We start from the raw sequence: 15,549 nt of genomic DNA, 5'->3' as shown, positions 1-15,549 counted from the left end.
TGTGGTATTTGTATTGATAGGAATTTCATCCAGGAATGGATGAGAATGGAAAAGATTATCAAGTATCCTCTTGCCCGCTTCACGACTGTGTAGTGAGTATTGCATAAATGACAGGGGTTATAACACGTTGTAACCCTAAGCGTGTATTCTACCACCCCCACCCACATTATTGTAGTGATAAAGTAGTGAAAACCTATTGAAATAGCTTAATTTTATGTATATCTGATTCATTTAGTGCTGTTTATATAGTGGTGTTTAGTGCTTGTTGGTAGAAATTGGGAGTAGTAATAATTATTTAAATTTGTAACAAGTAATTCAGTTGGTCTTCAGTAAATTACGTTTTCTAGGTTAAGTAGGCTAGCTAGGTGCACCTTGTTTCGAATTTAGGTTTAGGTAATACTTTAGGTAACAATATTAACTTTAAAAATATTTGTAAATATCTGTAGGTTCGTTGGTTGTACTTACAAAGGCAGATTATCATAAGGAATAGTACCGTAACTTCTGCAGCAACTTCTCCGGTATTTCGTATAGATATACGTTCAAACTATCGCGAAGGTAATAATTTACTACATTAAAAAACACGATACGCCTGTAAACTTCCATTTAAAAAGAAGTTAAAGAGATTACACGGTAATAGTTAACAGTCGTATTGTTATTGATTATTGTCGCTCCTCATATTCAAATATTGCATTGTTGGCTACAGTCGTGAACAAAGGGTGTAGTGTAGTCAAGTAAATATAAATAAAAATCAGCTGACCTTGTATTCCATTCATTTGTACTTCTGAGTAGGTAGTTAGTATCCGTAATTTATATTTCGCTGCCTTGATCTTTCAGTATTTATGAGCGGTTAGCTAATAATAATAAAGTTCATATATCCCAGTAATTGCAGTTCGAGTCCCTGGAGGAGTAGTAGTAGTAGTAGTTTTGATAGAAATATTTGAGAAATTATTGTAGACAACCTCGTATTTTTCAGTAGGCCTAATTAAGGACACTTTTTTTTTCTCCGTCCCGTGGAGTAGGGAAAATAATAGTAATCCACCAGCTGTAATAATCACATAACCACATTTCAGTAGAATTGTAGTGAAGATAAGGTATAATATATTAGATAGTATCTTGCCAGTTAAATTCGTGTTTTTCTTCGTGTACGGCAATCCTTTTGATACTTAAGCATTTAACCAAACGCAGTGTAGTGTAGGGTAGATACATTGTAGTATAGATACAGTACATTTAGATAGTGCCGTATCTTGCCTGCTATATTCGTGTGTTATCTTTCGTGTATATCTATTAGACCGTAATACTAATAATAATTTGTCTAAGCATTTAGCTTCGTTGGTAATCTTTGAGTACAGTAGTTCTTGCAAATTTCATTTCTGTTGTGCTTAGTAGTGACATACGGTACGGTACCGGTATCGTAATTAGGATACGTCTGAAAGAAGTTTAAAAATTACTGTAGTGTACTGTACAGTAGTATACGAGTAATATCCTATTAGAATTTAGTGTGCTTATTTTATTATTGTAAAATATTTTTGTAGTACTGGTGTAGTAGAGGTATCCGTAGAAACTCTTACTAAAATATTGGTCAAATTAGGATAGGCTTAATTGCAGTTTGGAATTGTGTAGTTCTTGTGTATTACTTTCGATATTCAGTAATTAACAGCAGCTTTTATCCTGTTAGGGGTTGTAGGATAAAAAAATAGAGCACGACTAAGTAGTATTGTAGTGTAGTCGTATATTAATTACCTTATTGTTGTGTACTATCCCAGACAATATATCCCTCCGTTCATTTATTTTTTTGCAAATAAGTTACTTTATTTTTTTTTTAATTTATAATTTTTCCCCCGTAAAGAATGGCTAAGGAGCGCGAGTGTACTTATTGTGGGCGTGGTGAGGCATTGAGGGGTATGAGGGAGGAGTTGGAAAGTTTGAGGGAGATAATTAGGATTCTCACAGAAGACAGGAAGGAAGATAGGACTCCCTCAAAAAATGTACAGGTTACAGTAGGTGTACAAGAGGGAGGGGAAGGAAAGGGAGGAGTTGTAGAAGACAGGTGGTCTAATGTTCTAAGGGGAAGGAGATTGCAGGCCAAGGGCTCTATTCAGGAGCAGAATTCAGGACAGGTGTCTGTGCGAAATCGGTACGAGTCACTCCAGGTAGAACAACAGAGGGAAGATGAGGGACAGGGAACTGTTGCTGAGATGCGTGGAAGTAGGAGGAAGGGAAAAGGTAGGAAAGGGAAATGTAGAGTAGAGGATAGGAAAAGACAGGTGGAACAGGGTCATGGGAAGGAGAAAAGGGAGGAGGAAGTAGCTTCTGCAGCTATGAGGGAAGATAGGGCTGACCAGGGGGGGAGGGGATCAAATGAGGTGGGTAGGGTTGAGGCTCTGGTCATGGGGGATTCCATCGTTAGACACGTGGGGAAATTGTGTGGAGGAAAGGGAACCAGGGTAGAATGTTATTCAGGAATTAGGTTGAGGCAGATGTTGAGGAAAGTAGAAGAGAGGGAGGAGGGGAAGGAGAAGGTGGTAGTGTTTCACGTTGGTACCAACAACGTAAGGCAAGCTGATATAAGTACCCACATAGTTGGAGATGTGTGGGATCTGGTAAATGCAGCACGGGTGAAGTTTAAGAAAGCGGAGATTGTTATTAGTGGAATACTGTGTAGGAGGGATACTGACTGGAGGGTGATTGGGGATTTAAATGAGACTATGGAGTGGGTATGTGGGAAATTGGGAGTGAAATTTCTAGATCCCAATGGGTGGGTAGGAGATAGGGATCTGCGCTCGGATGGCCTTCATTTAAACCGCAGTGGTACGTATAAGGTAGGAAATTTGTTTGGAAGTGTAATAGGGAGGTACATTCAGGGAAACGGGATGGCCAAGGGAGCGGTGATAAGGGAACAGGGAACTGGAAATCAAGTAGGGATGACATAAAATTGTTAGTCTTGAACTGTAGAAGTATTGTGAAGAAAGGAATAGAATTAAGTAATTTAATAGATATATATTTACCAGATATTGTAATAGGAGTTGAATCATGGCTGAGAAATGATATAATGGATGCAGAAATTTTCTCACGGCACTGGAGTGTGTATCGTAGAGATAGGATAGGAAAGGTGGGAGGGGGAGTTTTCATTCTGATGAAAGAAGAATTTGTAAGCTACGAAAAAGTTAAAGATGAGACACATGAAATTCTAGGTGTAAGGCTCATTTCTAAAGATAATAGGCAACTTGATATATTTGGAGTGTACAGATCGGGAAAGGGTAGCACTGATGCGGATTCGGAATTATTTGATAGGATAGTCAGCTGTGTGGGAAACGACATGGAAAGAAATGTGATTGTAGCGGGAGATCTGAATTTGCCAGATGTCAATTGGGAAGGAAATGCGAACGACAGGAAGCATGACCAACAAATGGCAAATAAATATGGGAAAGACAGCTGATTCAGCAAGTGATGGAACCAACCAGAGGGAAAAATATTTTGGATGTGGTGCTGATAAAACCAGATGAGCTCTATAGGGAAACTGAAGTAATAGATGGTATTAGTGATCATGAAGCTGTTTTTGTGGTAGTTAAAAATAAATGTGATAGAAAGGAAGGTCTTAAAAGTAGGACTGTTAGGCAGTACCATATGGCTGATAAAGCAGGTATGAGGCAGTTTCTAAAAAGTAACTATGATCGGTGGAAAACGGTAAATAAAAATGTAAACAGACTCTGGGATGGGTTTAAGGAAATTGTTGAGGAATGCGAAAACAAGTTTGTACCTTTAAGGGTGGTAAGGAATGTTAAAGACCCACCTTATTATAACAGAGAAATAAAGAGACTAAGAAGGAGGTGCAGACTGGAAAGAATTAGAGTTAGAAATGGCTGTGGAAGTAAGGAGAAATTGAAGGAACTTACTAGAAAATTGAATCTAGCAAAGAAGGCAGCTAAGGATAACATGATGGCAAGCATTATTGGCAGTCATACAAATTTTAGTGAAAAATGGAAGGGTATGCATAGCTATTTTAAGGCAGAAACAGGTTCCAAGAAGGACATTCCAGGAATAATTAATGAAAAAGGGGAGTGTGTATGTAGGGATCTTCAAAAGGCAGAAGTATTCAGTCAGCAGTATGTAAAGATTGTTGGTTACAAGGATAATGTCGAGATAGAGGAAGAGACTAAGGCCAAAGAAGTAATAAAATTTACATATGATAACAATGACATTTACAATAAGATACAAAAGTTGAAAACTAGAAAAGCGGCTGGAATTGATCAGATTTCTGGGGATATACTAAAGACAATGGGTTGGGATATAGTACCATATCTGAAGTACTTATTTGATTATTGTTTGGCCAAAGGAGCTATACCAGATGAATGGAGAGTTGCTATAGTAGCCCCTGTGTATAAAGGAATGGGTGATAGACATAAAGCTGAAAATTACAGGCCAGTAAGTTTGACATGCATTGTATGTAAGCTTTGGGAAGGCATTCTTTCTGATTATATTAGACATGTTTGTGAAATTAATAACTGGTTTGATAGAAGGCAATTCGGTTTTAGGAAAGGTTATTCGACTGAAGCTCAACTTGTAGGATACCAGCAAGATATAGCAGATATCTTGGATTCTGGAGGTCAAATGGACTGTATCGCGATTGACATGTTTAAAGCATTTGATAGGGTGGATCATGGGAGACTACTGGCAAAAATGAGTGCAATTGGACTAGACAAAAGAGTGACTGAATGGGTTGCTATATTTCTAGAAAATAAATCTCAGAGAGTCAGAGTAGGTGAAGCTTTGTCTGACCCTGTAATAGTTGAGAGGGGAGTTCCTCAGGGCAGTGTTATCGGACCTTTATGTTTTCTTATATATATAAATGATATGAGTAAAGGAGTGGAATCGGAGGTAAGGCTTTTTGCGGATGATGTTATTCTCTATAGAGTGATAAATAAGTTACAAGATTGTGAGCAACTGCAACGTGACCTCGAAACTATTGTGAGATGGACAGCAGGCAATGGTATGTTGATAAACGGGGCTAAAAGTCAGGTTGTGAGTTTCACAAATAGGAAAAGTCCTCTCAGTTTTAATTACTGCGTTGATGGGGTGAAAGTTCCTTTTGGGGATCATTGTAAGTATCTAGGTGTTAATATAAGGAAAGATCTTCACTGGGGTAATCACATAAATGGGATTGTAAATAAAGGGTACCGATCTCCGCACATGGTTATGAGGGTGTTTAGGGGTTGTAGTAAGGATGTAAAGGAGAGTGCATATAAGCCTCTGGTAAGACCCCAACTAGAGTATGGTTCCAGTGTATGGGACCCTCACCAGGATTACCTGATTCAAGAACTGGAAAAAATCCAAAGAAAAGCAGCTCGATTTGTTCTGGGTGATTTCCGACAAAAGAGTAGCGTTACTAAAATGTTGCAATGTTTGGGTTGGGTAGAATTGAGAGAAAGAAGAAGAGCTGCTCGACTAAGTGGTATGTTCCGAGCTGTCAGCGGAGAGATGGCGTGGATTGACATTAGTAGACGAATAGGTTTGAATGGCGTCTATAAAAGTAGGAAAGATCACAATATGAAGATAAAGTTGGAATTCAAGAGGACAAACTGGGGCAAATATTCATTTATAGGAAGGGGAGTTAGGGATTGGAATAACTTACCAAGGGAGATGTTCAATAAATTTCCAATTTCTTTGAAATCATTTCGGAAAAGGCTAGGAAAGCAACAGATAGGGAATCTGCCACCTGGGCGACTGCCCTAAATGCAGATCAGTATTGGTTGATTGATATTGAGGGGGATCCCAATTTTTAACATAACTGGAGCAATTTGTGTGAAGAAGATTCAGACAGATTTTACATTTAATCTATTTCTAGGAGGTCATTTCTGAACATAACACACCTGTGTGGAATATGTCGGAACAGTATTCTACCAAGCGATTTGGCCGTGCGGTTGGGGGCGCGCAACTGTTAGCTTGCATTCGGGAGATAGTGGGTTCGAACCCCACTGTCGTCTGTACCTTATTTAAGGCCACGGTCGCTTCCTTCCCATTCCTAGCCCTTTTCTATCCCATCGTCGCCGTAAGACGTATCTGTTTCGGGGCGACGTGAAACAAACTGTAAATATATTCTTCTTATTATTATTTCTTTCCTTCTGAATGCGTTTACTCTCCAAGGTTGGTTTTCCCTCGGACTCAGCCAGGGATTCCACCTCTACCGCCTCAAGAGCAGTGTCCTGGAGCGTGAGGTTTTGTATCGTGGGATACATTTGTGGAGGAAGACCAGTACCTCGACCAGGCGGCCTCACTTGCTATGCTGAACAGGGGCCATGTGGAGGGATGGATAGATCGGAAGGGATACACATGTAAAAGGGAAGTAAATGGCCGTGGCCTTAAATTAGAAACCATCCCGGCATTTGCCTGGGGGAGAAGTGGGAAACCACGGAAAACCACTTCGAGGGTAATTGAGATGGGAATCGAAACCCCCTCTACTCAGTTCACCTCCCAAGGGTGAGTGGACCCCGTTCCATCCCTCATCCCACTTTTCAAATTTCGTGGCAGAACTGGGAATCGAACCCGGACCTCCGAGAGAGGCAGCTAATCACACTAACCACTACACCGCAAAGGCGGAGTATTATTATTATTATTATTATTATTATTATTATTATTATTATTTATCTTGGCACAGGCCAGAGCAAAGTGTAGCTTCCACTGAAGTCCCAGTCTCATCCATGGCTGTGACAACATGGAAGCTGTTGGGGGTATGGGTGGTGCTGAGTAATGACACTCGGAGCACAAATAGTGTCTGAGTGTTATGAAAGGTGTTGCTCATAGTGTCAGTCGTGCTGCAGCGGCACATTGTGGCCCAGTGAGGAAAGCAATGGCAAACTACATCACTCCTCATCTTGCCTAGTACTCCTCATTTGGGCTCTGCCAATGGTTTCCCTATAACCGCATAGCCTTTGGTGGTGCTATTTGAGGATCCAACCAGCCTCTGGGCTGAGGTCCTAACAGATATAATAATAATAATAATAATAATAATAATAATAATAATAATAATAATAATAATAATAATAATAATAATAATAAAACATGCGTTATATGAAAACAAAGTGAAAAATAATTTTCAGTCAACGTGGGTTGGTTGCCCCCGAATGTTGTGGTAATTTACCTTAAAGACGCTGTGCAGATTAAAGCAGTCGTCGAAGGCGAGACAGAGTACGGACGCTAGCCGCCGGTCCAGATCTCTGATTCTTGCCTGGAACGCCTCATAGTCCTTCACGAAGGACAAGTCTTCTGGGTCGAGGACATCGTAAGTTTTGCTACCAAAGACGGCGAGATGTTCGTTGAACTCAGCGAAAACCGCACTGATTCGTGCACTCAACTTACGACCCTGGAGACCACCAATTTCTACCCTCTCCAGCTTCATGAACTCCGTCACCGTGTCGAAGAAGCCCTGAAAATTGAAACATTTGTTACAGAAATGTGATCTCTGTATTAACTCTGTCAAGATTCATTGTAAGGGAGAGAATGGGTGTACTACATTAGCATGCAGGTGTATGGAGAGAAATGGTATAGTAATAGTAGGCACTAGTTCTCTATGAGTGTTCAGCCTAGGCCATCTCAGTTTTATACTGTTATTATTGTATTATTACTGTATAATATGTATGTATGTATGTATGTACACTGACTGACAGAGCAAATGCAACACCAAGAAGGAGTGGTCAGAACTTTATGCCAATTGCAGGGTAGACTGACGTCACTGAGGTATGCTCATGATGTGAAATGCGCCGCTGTGCTGCGCACGTAGCGAACGATAAATGGGACACGGCGTTGGCGAATGGCCCACTTCGTACCGTGATTTCTCAGCCGACAGTCATTGTAGAACGTGTTGTCGTGTGCCACAGGACACGTGTATAGCTAAGAATGCCAGGCCGCCGTCAACGGAGGCATTTCCAGCAGACAGACGACTTTACGAGGGGTATGGTGATCGGGCTGAGAAGGGCAGGTTGGTCGCTTCGTCAAATCGCAGCCGATACCCATAGGGATGTGTCCACGGTGCAGCGCCTGTGGCGAAGATGGTTGGCGCAGGGACATGTGGCACGTGCGAGGGGTCCAGGCGCAGCACGCGAGGATCGGCGCATCCGCCGCCAAGCGGTGGCAGCCCCGCACGCCACGTCAATCGCCATTCTTCAGCATGTGCAAGACACCCTGGCTGTTCCAATATCGACCAGAACAATTTCCCGTCGATTGGTTGAAGGAGGCCTGCACTCCCGGCGTCCGCTCAGAAGACTACCATTGACTCCACAGCATAGACGTGCACGCCTGGCATGGTGCCGGGCTAGAGTGACGTGGATGAGGGAATGGCGGAACGTCGTGTTCTCCGATGAGTCACGCTTCTGTTCTGTCAGTGATAGTCACCGCAGACGAGTGTGGCGTCGGCGTGGGGAAAGGTCAAATCCGGCAGTAAATGTGGAGCGCCCTACCGCTAGACAACGCGGCATCATGGTTTGGGGCGCTATTGCGTATGATTCCACGTCACCTCTAGTGCGTATTCAAGGCACGTTAAATGCCCACCGCTACGTGCAGCATGTGCTGCGGCCGGTGGCACTCCCGTACCTTCAGGGGCTGCCCAATGCTCTGTTTCAGCAGGATAATGCCCGCCCACACACTGCTCGCATCTCCCAACAGGCTCTACGAGGTGTACAGATGCTTCCGTGGCCAGCGTACTCTCCGGATCTCTCACCAATCGAACACGTGTGGGATCTCATTGGACGCCGTTTGCAAACTCTGCCCCAGCCTCGTACGGACGACCAACTGTGGCAAATGGTTGACAGAGAATGGAGAACCATCCCTCAGGACACCATCCGCACTCTTATTGACTCTGTACCTCGACGTGTTTCTGCGTGCATCACCGCTCGCGGTGGTCATACATCCTACTGAGTCGATGCCGTGCGCATTGTGTAACCTGCATATCGGTTTGAAATAAACATCAATTATTCTTCCGTGCCGACTCTGTTTTTTCCCCAACTTTCATCCCTTTCGAACCACTCCTTCTTGGTGTTGCATTTGCTCTGTCAGTCAGTGTATGTATGTATGTATGTAAGTTCAGTCCTCAGCCCGAAGGCTGGTTGGATCCTCAACAGCTCTGCCATCAGCTGTCATAGATGGCCTAGGCATCACTGAAGAGGCGTTCTAGGGAAATGAGGAGTGAAGTAGTTTCCCGTTGCTTTCATCACCGAGCCAGTAGTTGCTATTACATATCAGTCTGCCAAGCCCACTGAAATGCATGTACCAACTGACCCTATGAGCATTTTTATACCATTCATAACAGGGACTGGCTGCAGAAAGAATGGCATTACTAGCATCCCTCATACCTCAGTCACTTTCATATTGTCAAAGCCAAGGATAAGACAGAGACAGATCTATGAAAGTAACAAAATTGCTCTAGCCCATACGAGAAGATATAGTGCACTGTAAACACTAGTTCCTGCCAGCTGTTATTATTATTATTATTATTATTATTGTTATTATTATTATTATTATTATTATTATTATTATTATTATTATTATTATTATTATTATTATTATTATTATTCATTTAATCAGTTTACTTTCCAGGGCAGACTTTTCCCCCAGATTGAGCGAGGTATCCCAACTCTACCATCTCAACGAAAGTGTCCTGGAGAGTGAGACATTTGGTCGGGGATACAACTGGGTAGGAGGACCAGTACTTCGCCCAGGTTGTCTCACCTGCTATGCTGAATAGGAGCTGCTGAGGTGTGGGGAGATTGGAAGGGATGGGCGAGGAAGAGGGAAGGAAGCGCCGTGGCCTTAAGTTATGTAACATCCCGGCATTTGCCTGGGGAAGAAGTAGTAATAATAATAATAATAATAAATAATGCTATTTGCTTTACGTCCCACTAACTACTTTTACGGTCTTCGGAGACGCCGAGGTGCCGGAATTTAGTCCCGCAGGAGTTCTTTTACGTGCCAGTAAATCTACCGACACGGGGCTGTCGTATTTGAGCACCTTCAAATACCACCGGACTGAGCCAGGATCGAACCTGCCAAGTTGGGGTTAGAAGGCCAGCGCCTTAACCGTCTGAGCCACTCAGCCCGGCGGAAGAAGTAGGAAACCTCGGAAAACCACTTGGAGGATGTAACATAAAAAACTTTCCAGTCTTTAAACACACAACAATTTCAATATAAAGTATAACACTATGAACATACCTGTAAAAATACGTCTGTACCTGTAGCTGTACCTGTACCCTAATTAAGGCTACGGCCGCTTCCTTCCAACTCCTAGGCCTTTCCTATCCCATCGCCGCCATAAGACCTATCTGTGTCGGTGTGACGTAAAGCAACTAGCAAAAAACAAAAAGGGAATCAATTTGGTTGCAGCGGGGAAGACTTGGGAGTGAGGAGACGTGATGCGCGGCTCTGTGGTATGCTTCGAGCTGTCGGTGGAGAGATAGCGTGGAATGACATAAGTAGAAGAATAAAATTGAGTGGAGCTTTGAAAAGTAGGAAAGATCAACGCGAAGATAGAGTTAGAATACAAGACGACAGAGGGGGGAATATATTCATTTACAGGACGAGGAGTAGGGGTTTGGAAATGTTCGATAAATTTCCAAATTCGTTGAAAATATTTAAGAAAGACCTAGGTAAACAATATTGATAGGAAATTTGCCACCAGCGAGACAGCCGTAAATAGAGATCATTGATGATTGATTGATTGATTGATTGATTTATTGATTGATTGATTAATTGATTGATTGATCGGGGTAGGACAGTGTTGATTCCAACGTTCTCGTGGTTAAGTGACGGGGCCGCCATTTAAAATGACTGGAATGTACAGTTTGTCTTTATACAAAAATTACACCAATAACTTAAATTATTCTGTACGTAAGGTACATACAATAACAACAACAACAACAACAACAACCACGTTCAACACGGAAGGAAAACGAAATAATTAAATTATAGACGTCACAATATAACTGATGTATGTATTGCATGCAGGTACCTGTATAGTGTGTAGGCGGTTGAGGAACGCCTGGAAGCGGTCAAACACGATCTTGGGGTGAAACGTCCACACGGTCGGATCTCTGTCTTTAAAGTAGGATGCCAAGTTATCTCGGCGGTCGTCGAAAATCTGTCTGTGGAAATGAAAAGTTACGTACGTTTATTCAGGATATCCTTTATCATTATGAGCCAATGAATCTCTAAATTCATGTCAAACAGATAAAGAGCTGATGTAAAAATATTTTGTTTCTATCCGCTGTTATTTTGGTAAAAAAATGAAATGGCGTATGGCTTTTAGTGCCGGGAGTGTCCAAAGACAAGTTCGGCTCGCCAGGTGCAGGTCTTTCTATTCGACACCCGTAGGTGACCTGCGCGTCGTGATGAGGATGAAATGATGATGAAGACAGCACATACACCCAGCCCCTGTGCCATTGGAATTAACCAATTAAGGTTAAAATCCCCGACCCGGCCGGGAATCGAACCCGGGACCCTCTGAACCGAAGGCCAGTACGCTGACCGTTCAGCCAACGAGTCGGACTGTTATTTTGGTGAACTACACACAGTCTACTTTATGACTATCAAAATGTACAATGAACACTTCATGGCCTTTGTTTGCCATTGGTGGGGCGAAGAGCCTCCGTGACTCAGGCGGCAACGCGCCGGCCTCTCACCTCTGGGTTCAGTGGTTCAAATCCTGGCCACTCAGTGTGCGATTTGTGTTGGACAAAGCGGAGGGTGTAGGTTTCTCTCCGGGCACTCCTATTTTCCCTGTCATCTTTCATTCCAGCACCACTCCCCACGCAAGAAGTGTGTTCATAATTTCTGATTTTTAGTCGCTGCCTCTTTGATCGGTACGGCAGCTGTTTGCGGCAAGACATTGCCTTCGTGAAGTACAGGCCATACTGTAGCAAGCGCGGGAAAGCAATCAGCTGATCGTTAGGGGGGAAGTTTAGCACGTGAGTTATTTATGTTACATGTGAATTCTTCGTCGTTTTAGTTAAATTTTTAACGTTGGCCCCATGTTTACTCAGATATATATATAAGACTGAGTCGTTATCGACTGCATTATTAAGTGAAAAGTCCTCAAATAGTGAAGGCAACTTAGTATGAGTGTATATTCATGTGAGGCTATAGGTTGAGAATATCGCTCTGCAGTGTTTAATTTTGTAGTTTATTTGTATAATGTTATATTCATAGTGTAACATGAATTGAGTTAGTGCATTAAATGTTTTATTATCAATCGCGATGTGTACGTACACACTGAATTGAATTAAGGTTATCAGTGAGAGGAATCGCCATGCTAAGAGTTGCTGTGTGCCTGGCTGCAAAGCCAAATTATAAACTAGGAGAGTACACTCCAGTATTTGTGTTTCCTTCTGATGAAGAAAGAGTTGGGTTATGGAAGAAGGCTATTCCTAGGGAGAAATTAATAGTGAATCGCCATACAGTTGTGTGTATCAACCACTTTCCTGAAGATTAAATCCTGAGGGAAATAAGAGTGTCTCGTCCAGATGGTGAGTTAAAATTTCTTATTATGTCAAAAGCGTGAGTAACATTAGCTATGTTTTTATGTAGTCAGTCTTACGGCTCATTTGAATTCGGTGTACCTGAAAATTGAAGTCCAATTTATGCATTTTACCATTTTAGGTAGAAATCCATTGTGAAATATTACTGCTGAGATTTTTCCCATCAAATTTCATATCATAGGCAATGGAATAGGGTTATTCCGTGAAAATTGAATATGAAAATAATTGTATAGGCATTATTTGCTGTTTAAAATCTACATTTTAAAAACAATAACTTAAATTCATGACAGGTGACAGTAAATGTTTTGTTATTGTTGGAGGTTAGCTTACTCGTAATCTTTCTTGTAGGTACTGAATTGGTGGCACAGAAATAATTTACATTTTTAGTATACTGTATTGGTAATTGGTTGTTTGTTTTCTATCAGTGTGTATGATGTGAATGTTCCAGTTGACTAGAAAATGGATAGAAATCGCAAGAATATGTTTCAAAGTGTTAGTCTGTATTCACGAAAACGAACGTGTATACGCGAGAAATAGAACGGTACGGTGAAGGATATTCATTGTATGTCAGAACTAACATGTATTTATGGTTTTATAATTTCTTTTGTATTATAAGGTGTCAACAGTTTCTTAACTAATTTAAACGAGTGTGTTATTCAAGCGGAGCGGATGCGTATCGCCTCGAAGTCCCAACCAGAGCGTGACGTCATCAGAGCTACAGTACGACCTCTATATCACGAAGGCAGTGGGCGAGAGTTGAAACGGTCTGCCGAAATCGCTTCATGAAACGCGTGACTCGCAAGAATTAGTTAAAATATTAACCTTAAGTTAACAAATCCATGGTTAGAGTATATTTAACCCACGTTGATGAAACCGGGCCTTACAGGTTATAACAATAAGGCACGACCAAACTCTCGGGATACATTGCTCATTTTCCACAACTCTACGTACCAGGTGTATGAATAACTCTTTTCCGGTTTTACTAAGAGATGGCGCCAGCGAACAGTATCCAACGTACGAAGTTGACACATACGTCAGTTTGTTCTTTTGACATTGACTTGCCGACACACACAAGTTGAGTCCACCAAACACAAGCGTCTGTGTTGTATCGTTCAGTGATCATGTTAGCTTTTGTGCCAGAAAAGGAACATTTGCAGCACGCATTGTTTTTATTATTTAATCAAAAGAAAAAGGCTGTGGAAAGTCATCGTTTGCTGGTAGAAACACATGGTGAACACGCTGCATCGATTAGAACATGCGAGACATGGTTTCGACAGTTTAAACGTGGTGATTTCAATGTGAAAACTGGATGATGATCCTACTCAAACTCAAGAGTAATTGGCACAAGTATTAAATGTGTCACAAGAAACATTCAGCAGACGAGCAATGGAGAAGATCAGTAAACTCGGTAAATGAGTTCCACACGATTTGAATAAACGGAAAATGGAAAATCGCAAAGTCACTTGTGAAATGCTGCTTCAACACCACGAAAGAAAATCCCTTCTGTACCGAATTGTGACGGGTGACGAAGAAAGAATTTACTTTTTAAACCCGAAGTGGAAATAGTCGTGGCTGTCACTTGGCGAAGCCGGTCCTTCATCACCAAGACCAAATCGCTTCGGCAAGAAGACCATGCTTTGTGTCTGGTGTCACCAGAGCGGTATTGTGTATTATGAACTCTTGACATTCGTGGAAACCGTTAATGCACAACGCTATCGCCAACAAATGATGAATTTAAATTACGCATTGCTCCAAACACGACCAGAAGGCGTTAGAAGACATGGCAAAGTGATTTTGTTACACAACAATGCACCGCCTCACACAGCAAAACCAGTGAAACACACTTTGAAGTTGCTTGTACTGGACATCCTTCCACACCCGCCGTAGTCTCCCGACCTGGCGCCATCTGACAACCACCTCTTCGCATCAATGGGGCACGCGCTCGCAGAACAGTCCTCCCTCCCCAAAACCCTACGGCTCAACAGCCCCGAAGGTCATGGGCATACCGAGCGTCCACTGCTCAGCCCGAAGGCCTGCAGATTACGAGGTGTCCTGTGGTCAGCACGACGGATCCTCTCGGTCGTTATTCTTGGCTTTCTAGACCGGGGCCGCCACCTCACCGTCAGATAGCTCAGATAGCGAGGATAGGAATTGTGCCGGCTGCCGAAGCCTATCGCACTCCCCTGGGGCAATGATTAATGACTGACGGATGAAACGAAATGATAGTGGAGAGTGTTGCTGGAATGAAAGATGACAGGGAAAACCGGAGTACCCGGAGGAAAACCTACCCCACCTCTGCTTTGCCTAGCACAAATCTTACATGGAGTGACCGGGATTTGGACCATGGAACCCAAGCGCTGCCGCCTGAGCCCCGGAGGCTTCGAATTTCAGTAGCATATTAAATTCAAATAAAAATGTTGTATTTTCTTACAACATTTCTTTCGGAAAAGCTCAGCTTAGCCAGTCTACTATGAAACTTGCTATTGCTAACAATCCTGAAGAGCTTGGAGAATTGGAAACTTGTGGTAACGAAATGGCGTTTTGAAGACATGGGTAAGTTAGTAATTTAAAATTCCAATCACAATCCATAATTTTATATATCATGAGTGAGTCGATAATAACGATCCTTATGAGCTGAATTGTCAGACTTAACCAGGATTGATCCTCCTCTATAATGCTTCCGTTAAGATACACTTTTTCTCTATCTGAAAGATGAAACTGTCTTACCTAAAATATGTCAATATGTCGATGCATTGCTGGACTCTCAATTTGGATTCGTCAACATCAGATTGGAATATTGAAGAAGGATCCAGGTATTTCTTTGCCTGAAACAGAATAAGAATTGTTTATAAGTTTCTTGTGCATCGCGAATGCATTTTAATTAAGATTATAATAATGATTAAGACAAGACATAAACATATTCTTAAGAGGCTCAAACTTGTTTGGATGTGTTTGTCAGTCACGGCGTCAAAAGCTATAAGTCCTGCGTTGCTCAAATGCGCTGTCGCCAAATGCTGCCAAGGAACAAAAT

At 42.1% G+C, this 15,549-nt stretch overlaps 1 protein-coding gene across 1 annotated transcript in view; it reads right to left on the bottom strand.

The window, feature by feature from the left end:
* Positions 1–15,549, bottom strand: part of Dhc93AB (Dynein heavy chain at 93AB) — a 780,004-nt gene that overhangs the window by 539,058 nt on the left and 225,397 nt on the right. The window contains exons 8-10 of the mRNA XM_068228295.1: positions 15,246–15,343; positions 10,994–11,126; positions 7,136–7,420 (exon numbers count right to left, since the gene is read on the bottom strand). Of these exons, the coding sequence (XP_068084396.1) occupies positions 7,136–7,420; positions 10,994–11,126; positions 15,246–15,343 (516 nt within the window). The remainder of the gene's footprint in view (positions 1–7,135; positions 7,421–10,993; positions 11,127–15,245; positions 15,344–15,549) is intronic.

The sequence above is a fragment of the Anabrus simplex genome, chromosome 6 (assembly GCF_040414725.1).
Source record: "Anabrus simplex isolate iqAnaSimp1 chromosome 6, ASM4041472v1, whole genome shotgun sequence".
Taxonomy (NCBI): Eukaryota; Metazoa; Arthropoda; class Insecta; order Orthoptera; family Tettigoniidae; genus Anabrus; species Anabrus simplex.
This window is presented reverse-complemented; position numbering and strand designations above follow the sequence as displayed.